Below are 15688 nucleotides of genomic sequence, written 5' to 3' on the forward strand. Positions count from 1 at the left end.
GACTCGTCTGCGGCCGGAAACCAACACGAAGAAGAAGAGACGAAGGGCGGAAGAGACGAAGTGCACTCCGTTGTGGTCCCTTCGCAGTGCTAGCTAACATGGATGCTACAATGGAAAACATCGAACACACGCTACCGCTATACTCTAATAATGCAAAAAAGAAAAGTAAAAAGAAAGTCAATTCAGAATACACGTACAAATGTAAGTAGTCAATTTATCCTTTATATGTTTATTTCGGACGACAAATGAAGTAAGGAACTCCGAGCTAGTTAGCAAGCAAGCTAGCTACCTACAAAGGGGACATCATGGCGCCTTGTCTCGAATACTTTTTCGAGCAGATTCGTGCGTAGACATCAGACGGCGCGATCCACATTTGTCATATTAGTCAAAATGTGAATGTTATTTAATTTGAATTACATTGTATATGTAGTGATTTAAAACATATTTATTTATTTCAGTGTCTGAATATGAAACAATGGACTTTGTGAAATTGCGCGTATCAAATCGCTACATGTTTACGGGGAGGAGAAATGCCTCTCGACTGGCCTGGAGGTGAGTTCAGATTCTTATCCGAGATCCTCCCAGTACACATTTTGTTAGATACGTTTTTTCATTTGACCTGTCATTGAGACGAGTCAATGTTTATGTTTTTAAATCGAAATGATCATTGTGTACCTTTTTGTTTCAGGGCCATCCTCAAACACATGGGCTTGCAGGGGAAGATGACTGCTAGTCAGGCAATGAAAAAATGGGAAAATCTGAAGAAGAGATACAAGGTAGCAATTGGTCCCCCCTTTGCTGCTATAACAGCCTTCACTCTTTTTGGAAGGCTCTTCACTAGATTTTGGAACATTGCTGTGGGGACTTACTTCCAATTCAGCCACAAGCATTAGTGAGGGCAGGCACAGATGTTGGCCGATTAGGCCTGGCTTGCAGTCTGCATTCCAATTCATCCCAAAGGTGTTTGATGGGGTTGAGGTCAGGGCTCTGTGCAGGCCAGTCAAGTTCTTCCACACTGATCTCAACAAACCATTTCTGTATGGACCTTGCTTTGTGCATGGGGGCGTTGTCATGCTGAAACAGGAAAGGGTCTTCCCTAAACTGTTGCCACAAACCTGGAAGCACAGAATCGTCAAGAATGTCATTGTGTGCTGTAGTGTTAAGATTAGAGGTCGACCGATTAATCGAAATGGCCAATTAATTAGGGCCAATTTCAAGTTTTCATAGCAATCGGAAATCGGTATTTTTGGACACCGGTTTGGGCCATTTAAAAAAATGTAAACCTTTTTTTGTACATCTTTATTTAATTAGGCAAGTCAGTTAAGAACACATTCTTATTTTCAAGGACGGCCTAGGAACAGTGGGTTAACTGCCTCGTTCAGGGGCAGAACGACAGATTTTTACCTTGTCGGCTCAGGGATTCAATCTTGCAACCTTACAGTTAACTAGTCCAACGCTCTAACCACCTGCCTCTCATTGCACTCCATGAGGAGACTGCCTGTTACACGAATGCAGTAAGAAGCCAAGGTAAGTTGCTAGCTAGCATTAAACTTATCTTATAAAAAACAATCAATCAATCATAATCATTAGTTATAACTACACATGGTTGATGATATTGCTAGTTTATCTAGCGTGTCCTGCATTGCATATAATCGATGTGGTGCATATCGTTGCTCCAATGTGTACCTAACCATAAACATCAATTCCTTTCTTAAAATCAATACACAGAAGTATATATTTTAAACCTGCATATTTAGCTAAAATAAATCCAGGGTAGCAGGCAATATTAACCAGGTAAAATTGTCACTTCTCTTGCGTTCATTGCACTCAGAGTCGGTGTATATGCAACAGTTTGGGCCGCATCATTTGCCAGAATTTTATGTAATTATGACATAACATTGAAGGTTGTGCAATGTAACAGGGGTATTTAGACTTATGGATGCCACCCGTTAGATAAAATACGGAACGGTTCCGTATTTCCCTGAAAGAATAAACATCTCAAAAAAACAAGACGATAGTTTCCGGATTCGACCATCTTAATGACCTATGGCTCGTATTTCTGTGTGTTATTATGTTATAATTAAGTCTATGATTTGATAGAGCAGTCTGACTGAGCGACGGTAGGCACCAGCAGGCTCGTAAGCATTCATTCAAACAGCACTTTCGTGTGTTTGCCAGCAGCTGTTTATGACTTCAAGCCTATCAACACCCGAGATTAGGTTTGTGTAACCGATGTGAAATGGCTAGCTAGTTAGCTGGGTGCGCGCTAATAGCGTTTCAAACGTCACTCGCTCTGAGACTTGGAGTGGTTGTTCCCCTTGCCCAGCAAGGGCTGCGGCTTTTGTGGAGCGATGGGTAACGCTGCTTCGAGGGTGGCTGTTGTCGTTGTGTTCCTGGTTCGAGCCCAGGTAGGAGCGAGGAGAGGGACATAAGCTATACTGTTACACTGGCAATATTAAAGTGCCTATAAGAACGTCCAATAGTCAAAGGTTAATGAAATACAAATGGTATAGAGAGAAATAGTCCTATAGTCATGTAATTCCTATAATAACTACAACCTAAAACTTCTTACCTGGGAATATTGAAGACTCATGTTAAAAGGAACCACCAGCTTTCATATGTTCTCATGTTCTGAGCAAGGAACTTTATACGTTAGCTGTTTTACATGGCACATATTGAACTTTTTCTTTCTTCTCCAACACTTTGTTTTTGCATTATTTAAACCAAATTGAACATGTTTCATTATTTATTTGAGGCTAAATTCACTTTATTGATGTATTACAATAAGTGATAATTCAGTATTGTTGTAATTGTCATTACAAATAAATAAATAAAAATCGTCCGATTAATCGGTATCGGTATTAATCGGCATAGCCTCAAATAAATAATGAAACATGTTCAATTTGGTTTAAATAATGCAAAAACAAAGTGTCAGAGCGAGTGACGTTTGAAACGCTATTAGCGCTCACCCCAAATCAAATCAAATTTTATTTGTCACATACACATGGTTAGCAGATGTTAATGCGAGTGTAGCGAAATGCTTTTATTGCATTGATATTCAAATTGGCGTTCCGCTAACTAGCTAGCCATTTCACATTGGTTACACCAGCCTAATCTCGGGAGTTGATAGGCTTGAAATCATAAGCAGCTCAATGCTTAAAGCATTGCAAAGAGCTGCTGGCAAAACACACGAAAGTACTGTTTGAATGAATGCTTACGAGCCTGTTGGTGCCTACATCGCTCAGTCAGACTGCTCTATCAAATCATAGACTTAATTATAACATAATAACACACAGAAATACGAGCCTTAGGTCATTAATATGGTCGAATCCGGAAACTACAATTTCGAAAACGACACATTTATTCTTTCAGTGAAATACGGAACCGTCCCGTATTTTATCTAACGGATGGCATCCCTAAGTCTAAATATTGCTGTTACAATGTACAACCTTCAATGTTATGTCATAATTACGTAAAATTTTGGCAAATTAGTTCGCAATGAGCCAGGCAGCCCAAACTGTTGCAAATACCCTGACTCTGCGCGCAATGAACGCAAGAGAAGTGACACAGTTTCACCTGGTTAATATTGCCTGCTAACCTGGATTTCTTTTAGCTAAATTTGCAGGTTTAGAAATATACTTCTGTGTATTGATTTTAAGAAAGGCATTGATGTTTATGTTAGGTACATGTTGGAGCAACGACAGTCCTTTTTCGCGAATGCGCACCACATCGATTATATGCAACGCAGGACATGCTAGATAATTAGTGATTATAATTGATTGATTGTTTTTTATAAGATAAGTTTAATGCTAGCTAGCAACTTACCTTGGCTTCTTACTGCTTTCGAGTAACAGGCAGGCTCCTTGTGAGGCAGGTGGTTAGAGCGTTGGACTAGTTAACCGCAAGGTTGCAAGATTGAATCCCTGAGCTGAAAAAATCGTTCTGCCCCTGAACAGGCAGTTAACCCACCAGGCTGTCATTGAAAATAAGAATGTGTTTTTAACTGACTTGCCTAGTTAAATAAAGGTCTAAAAAGATGGCAAAATCGGCAACCAAAAATACAGATTTCCAATTGTTATAAGAACTTGAAATCGTCCCTAATTAATGGGCCATTCTGATTAATCGGTCGACCTCCTAATTGGCATCCTTGTAAAGTTCTAAATAGCCCTGCCCTAGAGACAAATCCTTCATTATCTGACTACCTACTAATACTGTTTATCCTTCTTTTGGGGACAGGAGCTGAAGTACCCTCCCCCAGGGGTGCAGGTATTCCCCCACAGTTGGCGTTGGTACGATCTGATGAGTGATGCAATGGAGGGGCGTCTGGCAGGCTCAGCCCCCATCATCGGCCCACTCCCCCCGGGCACTAGCGACAGTGATTTTCTCCCTGACGCCCGGCCCAGGAAGAGATCCATGATGGGTGGAATAGGGGTGATGGGGATGCACTGCGACCTGGACGAGATGGACACCGAGAGGGCGACGCTGGAGACCGAACGGGCGGCATTGGAGGGCGAGCGAGAGGTGATGGGGAGAGAGCGGATGGCGCTGGAGAGAGAGCAAGCAGGGCTGGAACGAGAGATGGCCAACCTGGACCGGGAGCGTGCCCAACTGGAGAGGGAGAAGGCAGCGGTGGAGAGGGAGAGGGGGCTGATAGAGAAGGAGAAAGCGCAGGTGGCCAGGGATCGGCTGGCTGTGGACAGAGACAGAGTTCTACTGGCGGAGGGTAGAGCAGCGGAGGAAAACGGTGCGGAAGGACAAAGCTGTAAAACAGGAGGACAGAGGGTCGTTGGGTCGTTGGAAAGAACCGAGAGATTCCTCAAGATGTTTGAAAAGTTGGTTGAACGTATGTGAAGAACAATGTGTGTGTTTACACTAGAATAGACTATTCAATTGGAAAGTAATTGGGTATCATTTGTATTGGTTTTATTTTCTATGAATGTACAAAGTTTTCAATGACAAATCCTTTTTGTATTGCTGTTCAGAGATGCCTGTATGCCTATTGTTATCTGGGCTAGAAGTATTTGAAGATGAACTGCCTAAACAGTTGTACTCAATCAGTTCATTCAAAATCACTTTGCAGCTACACACCTTACCGGTCAATTCTCAATTAAAATGTTAAGCCATTGAGGTCATCAAAACAACTTTATTCAATTGTGGTATTTCCATACAAAGCACACAATAGCAGGCTGTTTCTTCTTGTTAACCCCATCCACACCCAACAGAACCCCCCCCCCTCCCCAGTCATACAATAGCCTTGATCTTTATTGATATAGGTTATTGTGGTCATAACAAGAACTTTGAAATGTAATATGCCAAATATTGCAGTTCATGTAAAAAAAGTGACTTCAGAATATATTTTTATATTACAGTACAGACTTTACAAATGCTTGTTATTTGCTTCTTTTATTGCATTGATATTCAAATTGGCGTTCCAGTAAGCTTCAGCTTCAATTCGTTTATGCAAGTATAATTTTTTTTTTAAATAGTGTTAGATTTCTGTAATATATATTTTTTTCCTTTACAAAAAACATATTTAAACAATATTACTGGTTGTCGTGGCCAGTTGTGAACAGACATGAAACAATGTTTGATTGTTGGATCAATAAAATGTCACATTTTCATTGTCTTTTTGTTTGCTTCAAGTTGCTGAACAGTTTGGCCTTTGACAAAGTTATCTGGTGTGTATTTGTGTGTGTAGGAATAAGAGATACACACCATCTCGCTCACTGTGTTATGTATGCGATCAACAGCCGATCAGACTTAAATTAGGCCAGATAGGTAGACACTGTGTTCCGGTGTTTACTGTATGTGCAGATTGCAATTGAACTGAGACTGGACAACTTTTAGGATCTGTCTCCGTAGGTAAGTGTGTGTATGGTATGTACATATGTCTTGTAGATGTTGTGCTGTGTAAGGATGCTTGTGTATTCACGAGTATTGATCAGTGTGTGGTTAGATGTGGGCTCCGATGGGGACGCGAGGCAGACACACATAGGCCTGTGGGGTCCTGCTGAGGTTGATGGGGTTGCCGTCCAGGCGAATGTCCTCCAGTGCGTTCCTGATGTAGTTGAAGTCTTTCAGGTTGCAGAACGTGTCCTCGTGTATCATCTGAATGTTGTTGCGCTGGAAAACAAGGCATTGGAAGTCTAAGAAAACACTGAAACAACACATTCATTATGGCGCTCTAACCACCACCTAGTGGTTAGTGTTGGACTTGTAACTAAAAGGTTGCAAGATCGAATCCCTGAGTTGACAAGGTAAAAATCTCGTTCTGCCCCTGAACAAAGCAGTTAACCCGCCGTCATTGAAATTAAGAATTTGTTCTTAACTGACTTGCCTAGTAAAATAAAAATTAATCTATGGGCCTTGAGATTCTGCACAGGTCTGCTGGAGAAAAGTATAGTTTAAATATACAATAATTTGCCCTAATAACTGAATGGCAGAGAATTGCCCAGAATGTTTTGAAACAGCTTGCAGAAAGGGGATATGGTCGTCAGTTGAGCAAAAATCCCTCTAGTCACCACCAGTGTACACTATGGGGTAATCCTATAGTTCCCACATCACCCACAAGAGGACAGTAAAGAGGCAGAAGTGCAGGTACCTGTAGGTGCAGAGAGCGCAGGCTGTCCGGTAGTGGCAAAGGGATGTGGTCGATGTGGTTGTCTGTTAGGTACAGGTACAGCAGACCCGTCATGTCCTAAACAAAACACAGTGTTTACATTTAGAGTGGAGTCATTTATGCCAGACAGTCTCTCAATACATACCTGTTTTTGTTTCATCCCAGCACTCACACATGATTCAACTCATCAAGGGCTTGGTGATTAGTCCATTAGGGGAATCAAATGTGATAATGCTGGGAAAAAGCAAATACATTGTTTGTGATCCTTGTCAGACCTACATACCTTGAAAGCCTCTTTGTGGATGCCTGTGGCGCCAATGTTGTTGTGGCTGGCGTCGATGAGGGTCATCACGGGCGGAAGGGCAGGCAGCTGTGACACACTGTTCTCACGGAGCACCAGCTCCTCCAGCACGGGCAGGCCGGAGAACGCATCATCGGCGATGGATGCAATCTCGTTGGCGGTCAAGTCGATCCTCTTCAGCTTGTCTGCAAGAGAGAGAAGGTCAAGTACTCAGACTGTTCCACGTGGTTTCATTAATTGAAACAGCCATTGAACAGCAGGAAATCTCATGGCTGTGCCTTTAACATGTGACACCTACTCATCTGAGCAAAGTCGCCCTTGTTGATCTTGGTGATGTGGTTGTAGCGGGCGTAGAAGTGAGTGGTCTCTTTGGGGAGAGGCGGCACGCTCGTCAGCTTCACATCATCACAGTAGACAGAACCACCCAGACAGGTGCACAGCAGGCAGGTAGGCATACCTGGGACAGACAGACAGGACAAGGAAGTAAGAAGGAGGTAGTCGATACACTTGAGAGAACAGTTGCTCGGTCTGAGATGTTGTGTGAGGAGGTTTAGGCCGCCAGCCTTCGATGCAGTAACAATGGCTTTGTAGAATGGTGGAGACGTGCACTCAGTGTTGGTATGATCTGTCTGTTTTACCTCTTGCATCAAGAAATGTTGTCAAGTCTGGATTGGATGCATCTTTTGATGTGACCAAGGTGTGCACATTATGAGGGTTGTTGCTGAGGTGCTGTGGTTGAGGTGTAGTGCATTCCCAATGTTAGACATATTGTCTTAATGGTGTTCGGGACAGGTTATAACACAGACGTTTGGTGAAGATGACGATAACAGATGTTACAGACTCATATCGTAGAGCAACTTGATAGTAAACACATGATACAGACAGACACATGACAGTGTTTGTGACAGGTAAGGACAAGACATTGTGTAACGGACATTACAGATACATATGGCTTCAACACAGTTTGTGGTCAGTTTTAACAGGAGGCACATAAATATAAGATTTAATAACCCTATTCAATCAGAACCAGAGTTTCTGGGGTGAAATGGAAGAGACAACTCATATAAAGATATGAGAAAATAGGTTTGAATATGGGAATGTGATAGACCCCATGTACTGTATAGTGAAGTAGAATAGACCCTAGAACCCCAGAAGCCTGGTTACAGGTTTTGATTGAATAGTTAGTGTTTGTGCTGGATACTGACCTTTAATGTCCAAGTCAACCTCTGGCAACCCAGAGCCCCCTGAGCCTACTGTACCTCCAGACTCCTGAGGGGTTTTCGGAGTAGTCAGGAGCACTTCCTCCTCTTGTTAGAGATAGAGATGAGGTAGGAGACAGGTTGGAAACAGCATGGACAGTGACACGACAACAAGTGCTGTTTGCCACGGTGAGAAGTCACAAATAGCAAGGGAGTTATGTTGTTGTCGTTGTTTATGACACATTTAACTGATTAAATTAGGTAATAGTTAAATGGAATCTTGGGAATGGATTTTGAGAGTTAATCAAATGATGTTATGTTGATATATGTTTAATATGAATACAGTTGAAGTCAGAAGTGTACATACACTTAGGTTGGAGTCATTAAAACTTTTTTTTCAACCACTCCACAAATATCTTGTTAACAAACTATAGTTTTGGCAAGTGGGTTAGGACATCTACTTTGTGCATGACACAATTCATTTTTCCAACAATTGTTTACAGACAGATTATTTCACTGCATCTCAATTCCAGTGGGTCAGAAGTTTACATACACTAAGTTGACTGTGCCTTTAAACTGCAATTTCCAAACGCCTGAAGGTACCACATTCATCTCTACAAACAAAAGTATGCAAGTATAAACACCATGGGACCACGCAGCCGTCATACCACTCAGGAAGGAGATGCTTTCTGTCTCCTAGAGATTAACGTACCTTGGTGCGAAAAGTGCAAATCAATCCCAGAACAACACCAAAGGACCTTGTGAAGATGCTGGAGGAAACAGGTACAAAAGTATCTATATCCACAGTAAAATGAGTCCTATATCGACATAACCTGAAAGGCAGCTCAGCAAGGAAGAAGCCACTGCTCCTAAACTGCCATAAAAAAGACAGACTACAGTTTGCAATTGCACATGGGGACAAAGATCATACTTTTTGGAGAAATGTCCTCTGGTCTGATGAAGCAAAAATAGACCTGATTGGCCATAATGACCATCGTTATGTTTGGAGGAAAAAGAGGGAGGCTTGCAAGCCGAAAAACACCATCCCAACTGTGAAGCATGGGGGTGGCTGCATCATGTTGTGGGGGCACTTTGCTGCAGGAGGGACTGGTGCACTTCACAAAATAGATGGCATCATGCGGAAGGAAAAGTACGTGGATATATTGAAGCAACATCTCAAGACATCAGTCAGGATGTTAAAGCTTGGTCGCAAATGGGTCTTCCAAATGGACAATGACCCTAAGCATGCTTCCAAAGTTGTTCCAAAATGGCTTAAGGACAACAAAGTCAATGCATTGGAGTGGCCATCACAATGCCCTGACCTCAATCCCATAGAAAATGTGTGGGCTGAACTGAAAAAGCATGTGCGAGCAAGGAGGCCTACAAACCTGACTCAGTTACACCAGCTCTGTCAGGAGGAATGGGCCAAAATCCACCCACCTTATTGTGAGAAGCTTGTGGAAGGCTACCCAAAATGTTTGACAAAAGTTAAACAATTTAAAGGCAATGCTACCAAATACTAATTGAGTGTATGTAAACTTCTGACCCAATGAGAACGTGATGAAATAAATAAAAGCTGAAATAAATACATTTCTACTATTACTCTGACATTTCACATTCTTAAAATAAAGTGGTGATCTTAACTGACCTAAAACAGGGAATTTGTACTAGGATTAAATGTCAGGAATTGTGAAAAACTGAGTATTGGGCTAAGGTGTATGTAAACTTCCGACTTCAACTGTAGGTACATTGGAACAGTGTTCTTAGCTGGAATTTGAGATTATTCATACTTGTCAACCACAAATCCTTTGAAAAGCATCTCTTGACCAGATTATTTGTAACATTCTCCTGTCCAAATACGGACATGGCAGCAGAGCATGCTTTCTGCTCAAAGTTTTCGGGACCTTTACCCCTGTTATCCTTACACATATGATATGATGGGTTGATACCATAGAGATCTGTTTTCTTATTGTTTCTTTGTTTGGTGGTACTGACCTTCTTCAGGGTCAGGGATTAATGTGACCTCTGACCCACCAGAGTCGGAGCCCCCAGGCCCTGAGACCCCTGATGTGCCAAAGGCCCCGGACTCCCCAGAAACACCCGATGCCTCCTGGGGGGTAGTGTCAGGAATGAGGGGCAGCTCCTCCTCTTGTTAGAGCCAAGGGGAGGGGTTAGGAGACAGGTTAGTGCTTCTCATGGGATGGGATGGGATGGACTGTCAATCAACAACCATTCAATAAGACAATCAATCAATCATTCTCAAACATGGTTTGACAGTGGGTTAGGTTGACAATGATTAGGGACTTATGGTATGTAATGCAATGACAATGATAGGACAATGAGTGACGTTTACAATGACAATGATACTGTAAGTGACAAAGCAATGACACAGGGTTTACAATGACGACACAAGAAAGCATTATCAATCCACATTTAACCAGCACAAAGCAGTTAAATGAAAAGGAAATTTATAAATGCAATGAAATCCCATATAGTCTTAGCTTATCAATCAGTGCTTGGAACCATACTAGGTTCACAAGGCCACTATAGGCCCAACCAACTATCTGTATACTTCTACAGTGTAGTCTGTATAAGTATAGGTACTGACCTCCAGATATAATTATTATTCCTGAGTCCCCGGAACCTCCAGAACCTCCGGAACCCCCAGTACTGGAAACCAATATGTCCCCGGAACCCCCTGAGCCTAGGAGGGTGCCGGAACCTCCAGAGCCCAGGGAACCAAGATCCCCGGAACCCCCAGAGCCTCCAGAACCAAGGTCCCCAGAACCCCCAGAGCCTCCAAAACCAAGGACCCCGGACCCCACAGAGCTTCCGGATCCAAGGTCCCCGGAACCCACAGAGCTTCCGGATCCAAGGTCCCCGGACCCCACAGAGCTTCCGGATCCAAGGTCCCCAGACCCCACAGAGCTTCCAGATCCAAGGTCCCCGGACCCCACAGAGCTTCCGGATCCAAGGTCCCCAGAACCCACAGAGTCTCCGGATCCAAGGTCCCCGGAACTCACAGAGCCTCCGGATCCAAGGTCCCCGGAACCCCCAGAACCAAGATCCCAAGAACCTGCTGAACCAATTTCCATGGAACCCCCTGAGCCTCCAGAAGCCAAAAGGTCCCCAGAACCGGAAGCCAAAAGGTCTCCGGAACCCCCAGAACCTCCGGAAACCCCAGAGCCACCGGAACCCCCAGAACCCGTGGAACCCCCAAAGTCCCCGGAGATATGAAGAATGTCAATAGGACTCAGGCGCAGCTCCTCCTCTTGTTAGAGACAAGATTAGGTGTTAGAAGAGACAGGTTAGAGCACAGTGGACCATGATTCAGTTTAGGGCTAGTGAGTCATGTTTACAATGATGATTAGGAGACATTACAAAAAGTTAATGAGATTTATGGTTGAGTACCACACATTTAACTAATGTCAGACAGTTAAATGGAACTCATGCATTTGGAAATGACGAAGGATGATTGTAAAAAGGGGTCAATTTGCATGGGTAGGCGTTAAGAGATAAGGTTGTGTGTTATGTATCACTGTCAGTACTGGACACATACCTTCCTCTCCCTGTGTGTATGGACTCATAGTGTGAGGTGACAGAGTGGATGTGCTGTGGGTGTGTGTATACAGACCTCCCTGTGTATGGGCTCATAGTGTGAGGTGACACGGTGTATGTGCTGTGGGTGTGTGTATGTGTGTATACAGACCTCCCTGTGCGTCTGGGCCCATGAGTACCCCAGACCCCCCTGAGCCTTGGGGGATGAGCTGGGGTCTTAGGGGCAACTCCTCCTCCTCCTCTTCCTCCTCCAGTGATGCAGGGCCCCCAGGGCCAGGGTAGTTATAATTTGGTGGGGCCAGTGTGCCAATCTCTATCTGTGGGAAAGACAGTAACCGAGGAAGTCAATGCTAATGCAGGAGTTGTGCCACTAGAGAGCGCCAGAGACCACCAGAGAGCGCCAGAGACCACCAGAGAGCGCCAGAGACCACCAGAGAGCACCAGAGACCACCAGAGAGCGCCAGAGACCACCAGAGAGCACCAGAGACCACCAGAGAGTGCCAGAGACCACCATAGAGCGCCAGAGACCACCAGAGAGTGCCAGAGATTACCAGAGAGTGCCAGAGATTACCAGAGAGCGCCAGAGACTACCAGAGAGCGCCAGAGAGCGCCAGAGAGCGCCAGAGACCGCCAGAGACAACCAGAGACCACCAGAGACCACCAGAGAGCAGTAGCCTCACTTACCGAGTAACCGGAGGCTTCAAAAGCCAACTGTTGCTCATGGACCGGAAGCTCTACATCTTTTGGTTCAGCCGTGCAGAGTGTGAAGCACTGATTTTGAGTTCAATACCAGTAATCATCTCATCAGTACCCAATTTATGTCACAGGACAACGTTATGTATGACCATGCTCAATAGGCAATAAAGCTTAACAGCGACCAAACAATGATGAAATGTTTGGATACAACACGAGTAGTTAAAGAGTTCCCAGGAAAAGGACCAGGGACACGAGGACTTCTAGACATCCTGACTTCTACCGTTCAGAGAGAATAGAAGATCCAGAGACAGTTATCGTATCAGTCATTCACAGGTGTAGCTTAACAGGGGCACCTCAGGGCTATGCTGTTTCACCTCTAACATTTATATACAGATGACTGAAGAAGCAACCAGGAACGGATAGACATCATTGTGTATACAGATGACTCAGTCATGATAAACCTCATAAATGATCATGACACTGGTAATGGCCAAGTAGTGGAAGACTTGGTATATTGCTTCCTATCTATAGGTGAATGTTGAAAAAAAATTGAGGACATGAATATTGATTTGAGGAAGACCCTCAAATGTTGCCCCCCCCCAAAAAAAAATCCCAGCCAGGAATTGGAAAATGTGGATACAAATGTCTGGGTACAATTTTGGACCACACACTGAGATGAGAGAAGAATACAAGCACAATCTGGGTAAAGGTACAACAGAAAGTGTTTTCAGTAGGGAAACTCCACCTTCCAACCAAGGAAACAAGACTATTCTCACCCTGTTTTACAGATATTTAATTACAGATTTTTCACTGTTACCACATTCTCCACGGTCTGTTGGTTTGTAAACATAACTGTAAAATGTTTGGTCAAAATGAACAGGATAGTGAGCATCAGTTCAAACATCACAGGTGTGGCACAAACCAACTTTTCGCCACTATACAATAGGAACGTCCTCTAAAAATTAAACATCATTTTCATTAAAGGGGAAGTTCAGTATTTTACAATTTAATGTAAGAAACTTCCTCACCCTGAAAGTAGTCTACCAGGGAACCAGGGAAAACCGCAATCCATGATTTGTTTTCTTTAAAAATACCTTTTCAGTGTGACGAACCATTTGACAACTTGTGAAATACCAAATCTCCCCTATAATTGACTATTGTGGGTTTTCAAACTGGGAACTGCATAACCTGCACAGTAGGCTTACCTATGGCAGTGGTGCCTTGGTAGGATGCTCTGTGACAATCACTTCCTGGGTCAAGTGACAGGATATACTCATAGGGGTCAAATTCAGACAGTACATACAAACTGAAAAATGGAAGAACCCGTTGCAAATGGGAAAGTTAGAATGGCTACAGTGTGAAAATGTTGGAAACATGTCAAACCTAACCCAGTTGAGATTATCTATGACAAATTGTAAAGAGGTATTTTGCCATTTATGAGCAGTTTGTGGGTTTCATGTGGAATGATGACCACAGCAGGTGTTTGGTTTGTTTAGAAAGCAAATAAACAGTCACACTACATGGTAGGCCTACATCTAAAGAAAATCTCCTAAACTCAGTCTGTTGACCTTTCACCTCTCCATGTTCTCACACTCCTCAGAACCCAATGAGGAGTGTGTGTGTCAGAAGGTCAAAGCATTGACTCAAATTTACCAAACAGAAGGCAGAAATATGCAATGTCAAGAAGTCATATTGAAATCCTAACGGCAGAAGCGGTCTTTGGCTGTAAGAGGGCCCCCATAGTATGTTCTGATAGTGCCTCACAGCAAAGCACAAAACACTCATTGTTTTAATACCAGTTATGATATCAACTGCATCTTTCTACTGTGCTTTAAGCCATACATCTCACCTCCTAAACAGATGAACATAATGCAACACTTCCAACACAGCTACATGTTCCTATATTATGTAATGTGGAAGAGAGGGTTAAGAATTGTCATTCTTGCTTGTTTGATGTTATGTCTGGTCTATGCCACCTGACCACAGTGCATTTTCTTGCATGTAGAGCAAATATCTGACAATCAGACAATAAAGAAATATCTACTCTCAACTAATGTTATGAATGTGATAAACACTTCAAGGGGTACCTGCCTTCATTGTCCTTGCTGTTCAGCAAACCACCAGAGTAATGCCATGCAGTTCTATTATTAGCCACACAGAGGCACTGAAACCCCACAATGTGCAAAAGGTAATATTTGACTCTCTTACACCCATGGCCTGATTCTATCTTCCAAAAGAGGGAATGGTCCTTATGGAACCAAGAGACACATGGTAGCTGCAAAAAAATGCATATTTCACTCCACTTCTCTCAACCAATGTTGAGAGAAGCTGTCCATCGACTTTCACTCCATGTCAGGCAGATTCCTAACCTGAGGTGGCCTGAGACTTACCTAAAGGCAACTCACCACAGATTCCTAACCTGAGGTGGCCTGAGACTTACCTAAAGGCAACTCACCACAGATTCCTAACCTGAGGTGGCCTGAGACTTACCTAAAGGCAACTCACCACAGATTCCTAACCTGAGGTGGCCTGAGACTTACCTAAAGGCAACTCACCACAGATTCCTAACCTGAGGTGGCCTGAGACTTACCTAAAGGCAACTCACCACAGATTCCTAACCTGAGGTGGCCTGAGACTTACCTAAAGGCAACTCACCACAGATTCCTAACCTGAGGTGGCCTGAGACTTACCTAAAGGCAACTCACCACAGATTCCTAACCTGAGGTGGCCTGAGACTTACCTAAAGGCAACTCACCACAGATTCCTAACCTGAGGTGGCCTGAGACTTACCTAAAGGCAACTCACCACAGATTCCTAACCTGAGGTGGCCTGAGACTTACCTAAAGGCAACTCTCCACAAAGTGTATGTTGCTGTATAATGAAATTCCTAAAAGTAGATACACATTTAGATGCAAGGAAAGGCGTGTACAGTAAATTGGGGACGTTTGTAAACGAAGCCACATAGAACAGGTATGACATTGAAAATGGGGACGTTTGTAAACGTAGCCACGTAGAACAGGTATGACATTGAAAATGCACGTTTTTGAGAGATTGGCAGTGACAGAGTTTAGGAGACAACAAGGTAGGCCTTTGAGTAGTCTTGCACAGAGTTAGTTTACTTGCTGCTGATGCCCCTCCTCCTCCTCCTCCCCCCAAAAAGCAAACATACAAACTTGGGGGAAACGAGAGGCGAAAGCTTGGCTACCCAAAAAAAAAAAAAACTGGGAAACAACGTGGAAATACAAAATGTGCAGAGAGAGAGTTTTGAAGTTCAATAATGTGAAATAGAGGAGCTGATTTGAAGCATACAGATCT

The 15688-nt window shown here is 43.4% G+C and overlaps 2 protein-coding genes across 2 annotated transcripts in view; one reads left to right on the forward strand and one right to left on the reverse strand.

Moving 5' to 3' along the window:
- On the forward strand, positions 1-5619 carry LOC135515078 (uncharacterized). The gene is made up of 4 exons (XM_064938906.1): positions 1-201; positions 459-552; positions 689-776; positions 4237-5619. Exons 1-4 carry the CDS (start codon positions 99-101, stop codon positions 4849-4851), a joined length of 900 nt encoding a protein of 299 aa, XP_064794978.1. The 5' UTR covers positions 1-98; the 3' UTR covers positions 4852-5619.
- LOC135515079 (leucine-rich repeat protein soc-2 homolog) overlaps positions 5613-15688 on the reverse strand; it is a 25046-nt gene continuing 14970 nt past the window's right edge. Inside the window, exons 2-10 of the mRNA XM_064938908.1 lie at positions 11829-11994; positions 11016-11390; positions 10728-10916; positions 10115-10267; positions 8126-8227; positions 7219-7377; positions 6903-7105; positions 6602-6697; positions 5613-6123 (exon numbers count right to left, since the gene is read on the reverse strand). Of these exons, the coding sequence (XP_064794980.1) occupies positions 5953-6123; positions 6602-6697; positions 6903-7105; positions 7219-7377; positions 8126-8227; positions 10115-10267; positions 10728-10916; positions 11016-11390; positions 11829-11994 (1614 nt within the window). The 3' untranslated portion in view covers positions 5613-5952. The remainder of the gene's footprint in view (positions 6124-6601; positions 6698-6902; positions 7106-7218; positions 7378-8125; positions 8228-10114; positions 10268-10727; positions 10917-11015; positions 11391-11828; positions 11995-15688) is intronic.

The sequence above is a fragment of the Oncorhynchus masou genome, chromosome 26 (genome assembly GCF_036934945.1).
Source record: "Oncorhynchus masou masou isolate Uvic2021 chromosome 26, UVic_Omas_1.1, whole genome shotgun sequence".
Classification (NCBI taxonomy): domain Eukaryota; kingdom Metazoa; phylum Chordata; class Actinopteri; order Salmoniformes; family Salmonidae; genus Oncorhynchus; species Oncorhynchus masou.

Coding starts and splice junctions, on each gene's coding strand:
- LOC135515078 (XM_064938906.1), top strand. CDS start 99: ATGGATGCTACAATGGAAAACATCGAACACACGCTACCGCTATACTCT. Junction 202..458: donor TTCAGAATACACGTACAAAT/GTAAGTAGTCAA, acceptor TATTTATTTCAG/TGTCTGAATATGAAACAATG. Junction 553..688: donor GCCTCTCGACTGGCCTGGAG/GTGAGTTCAGAT, acceptor TTTTTGTTTCAG/GGCCATCCTCAAACACATGG.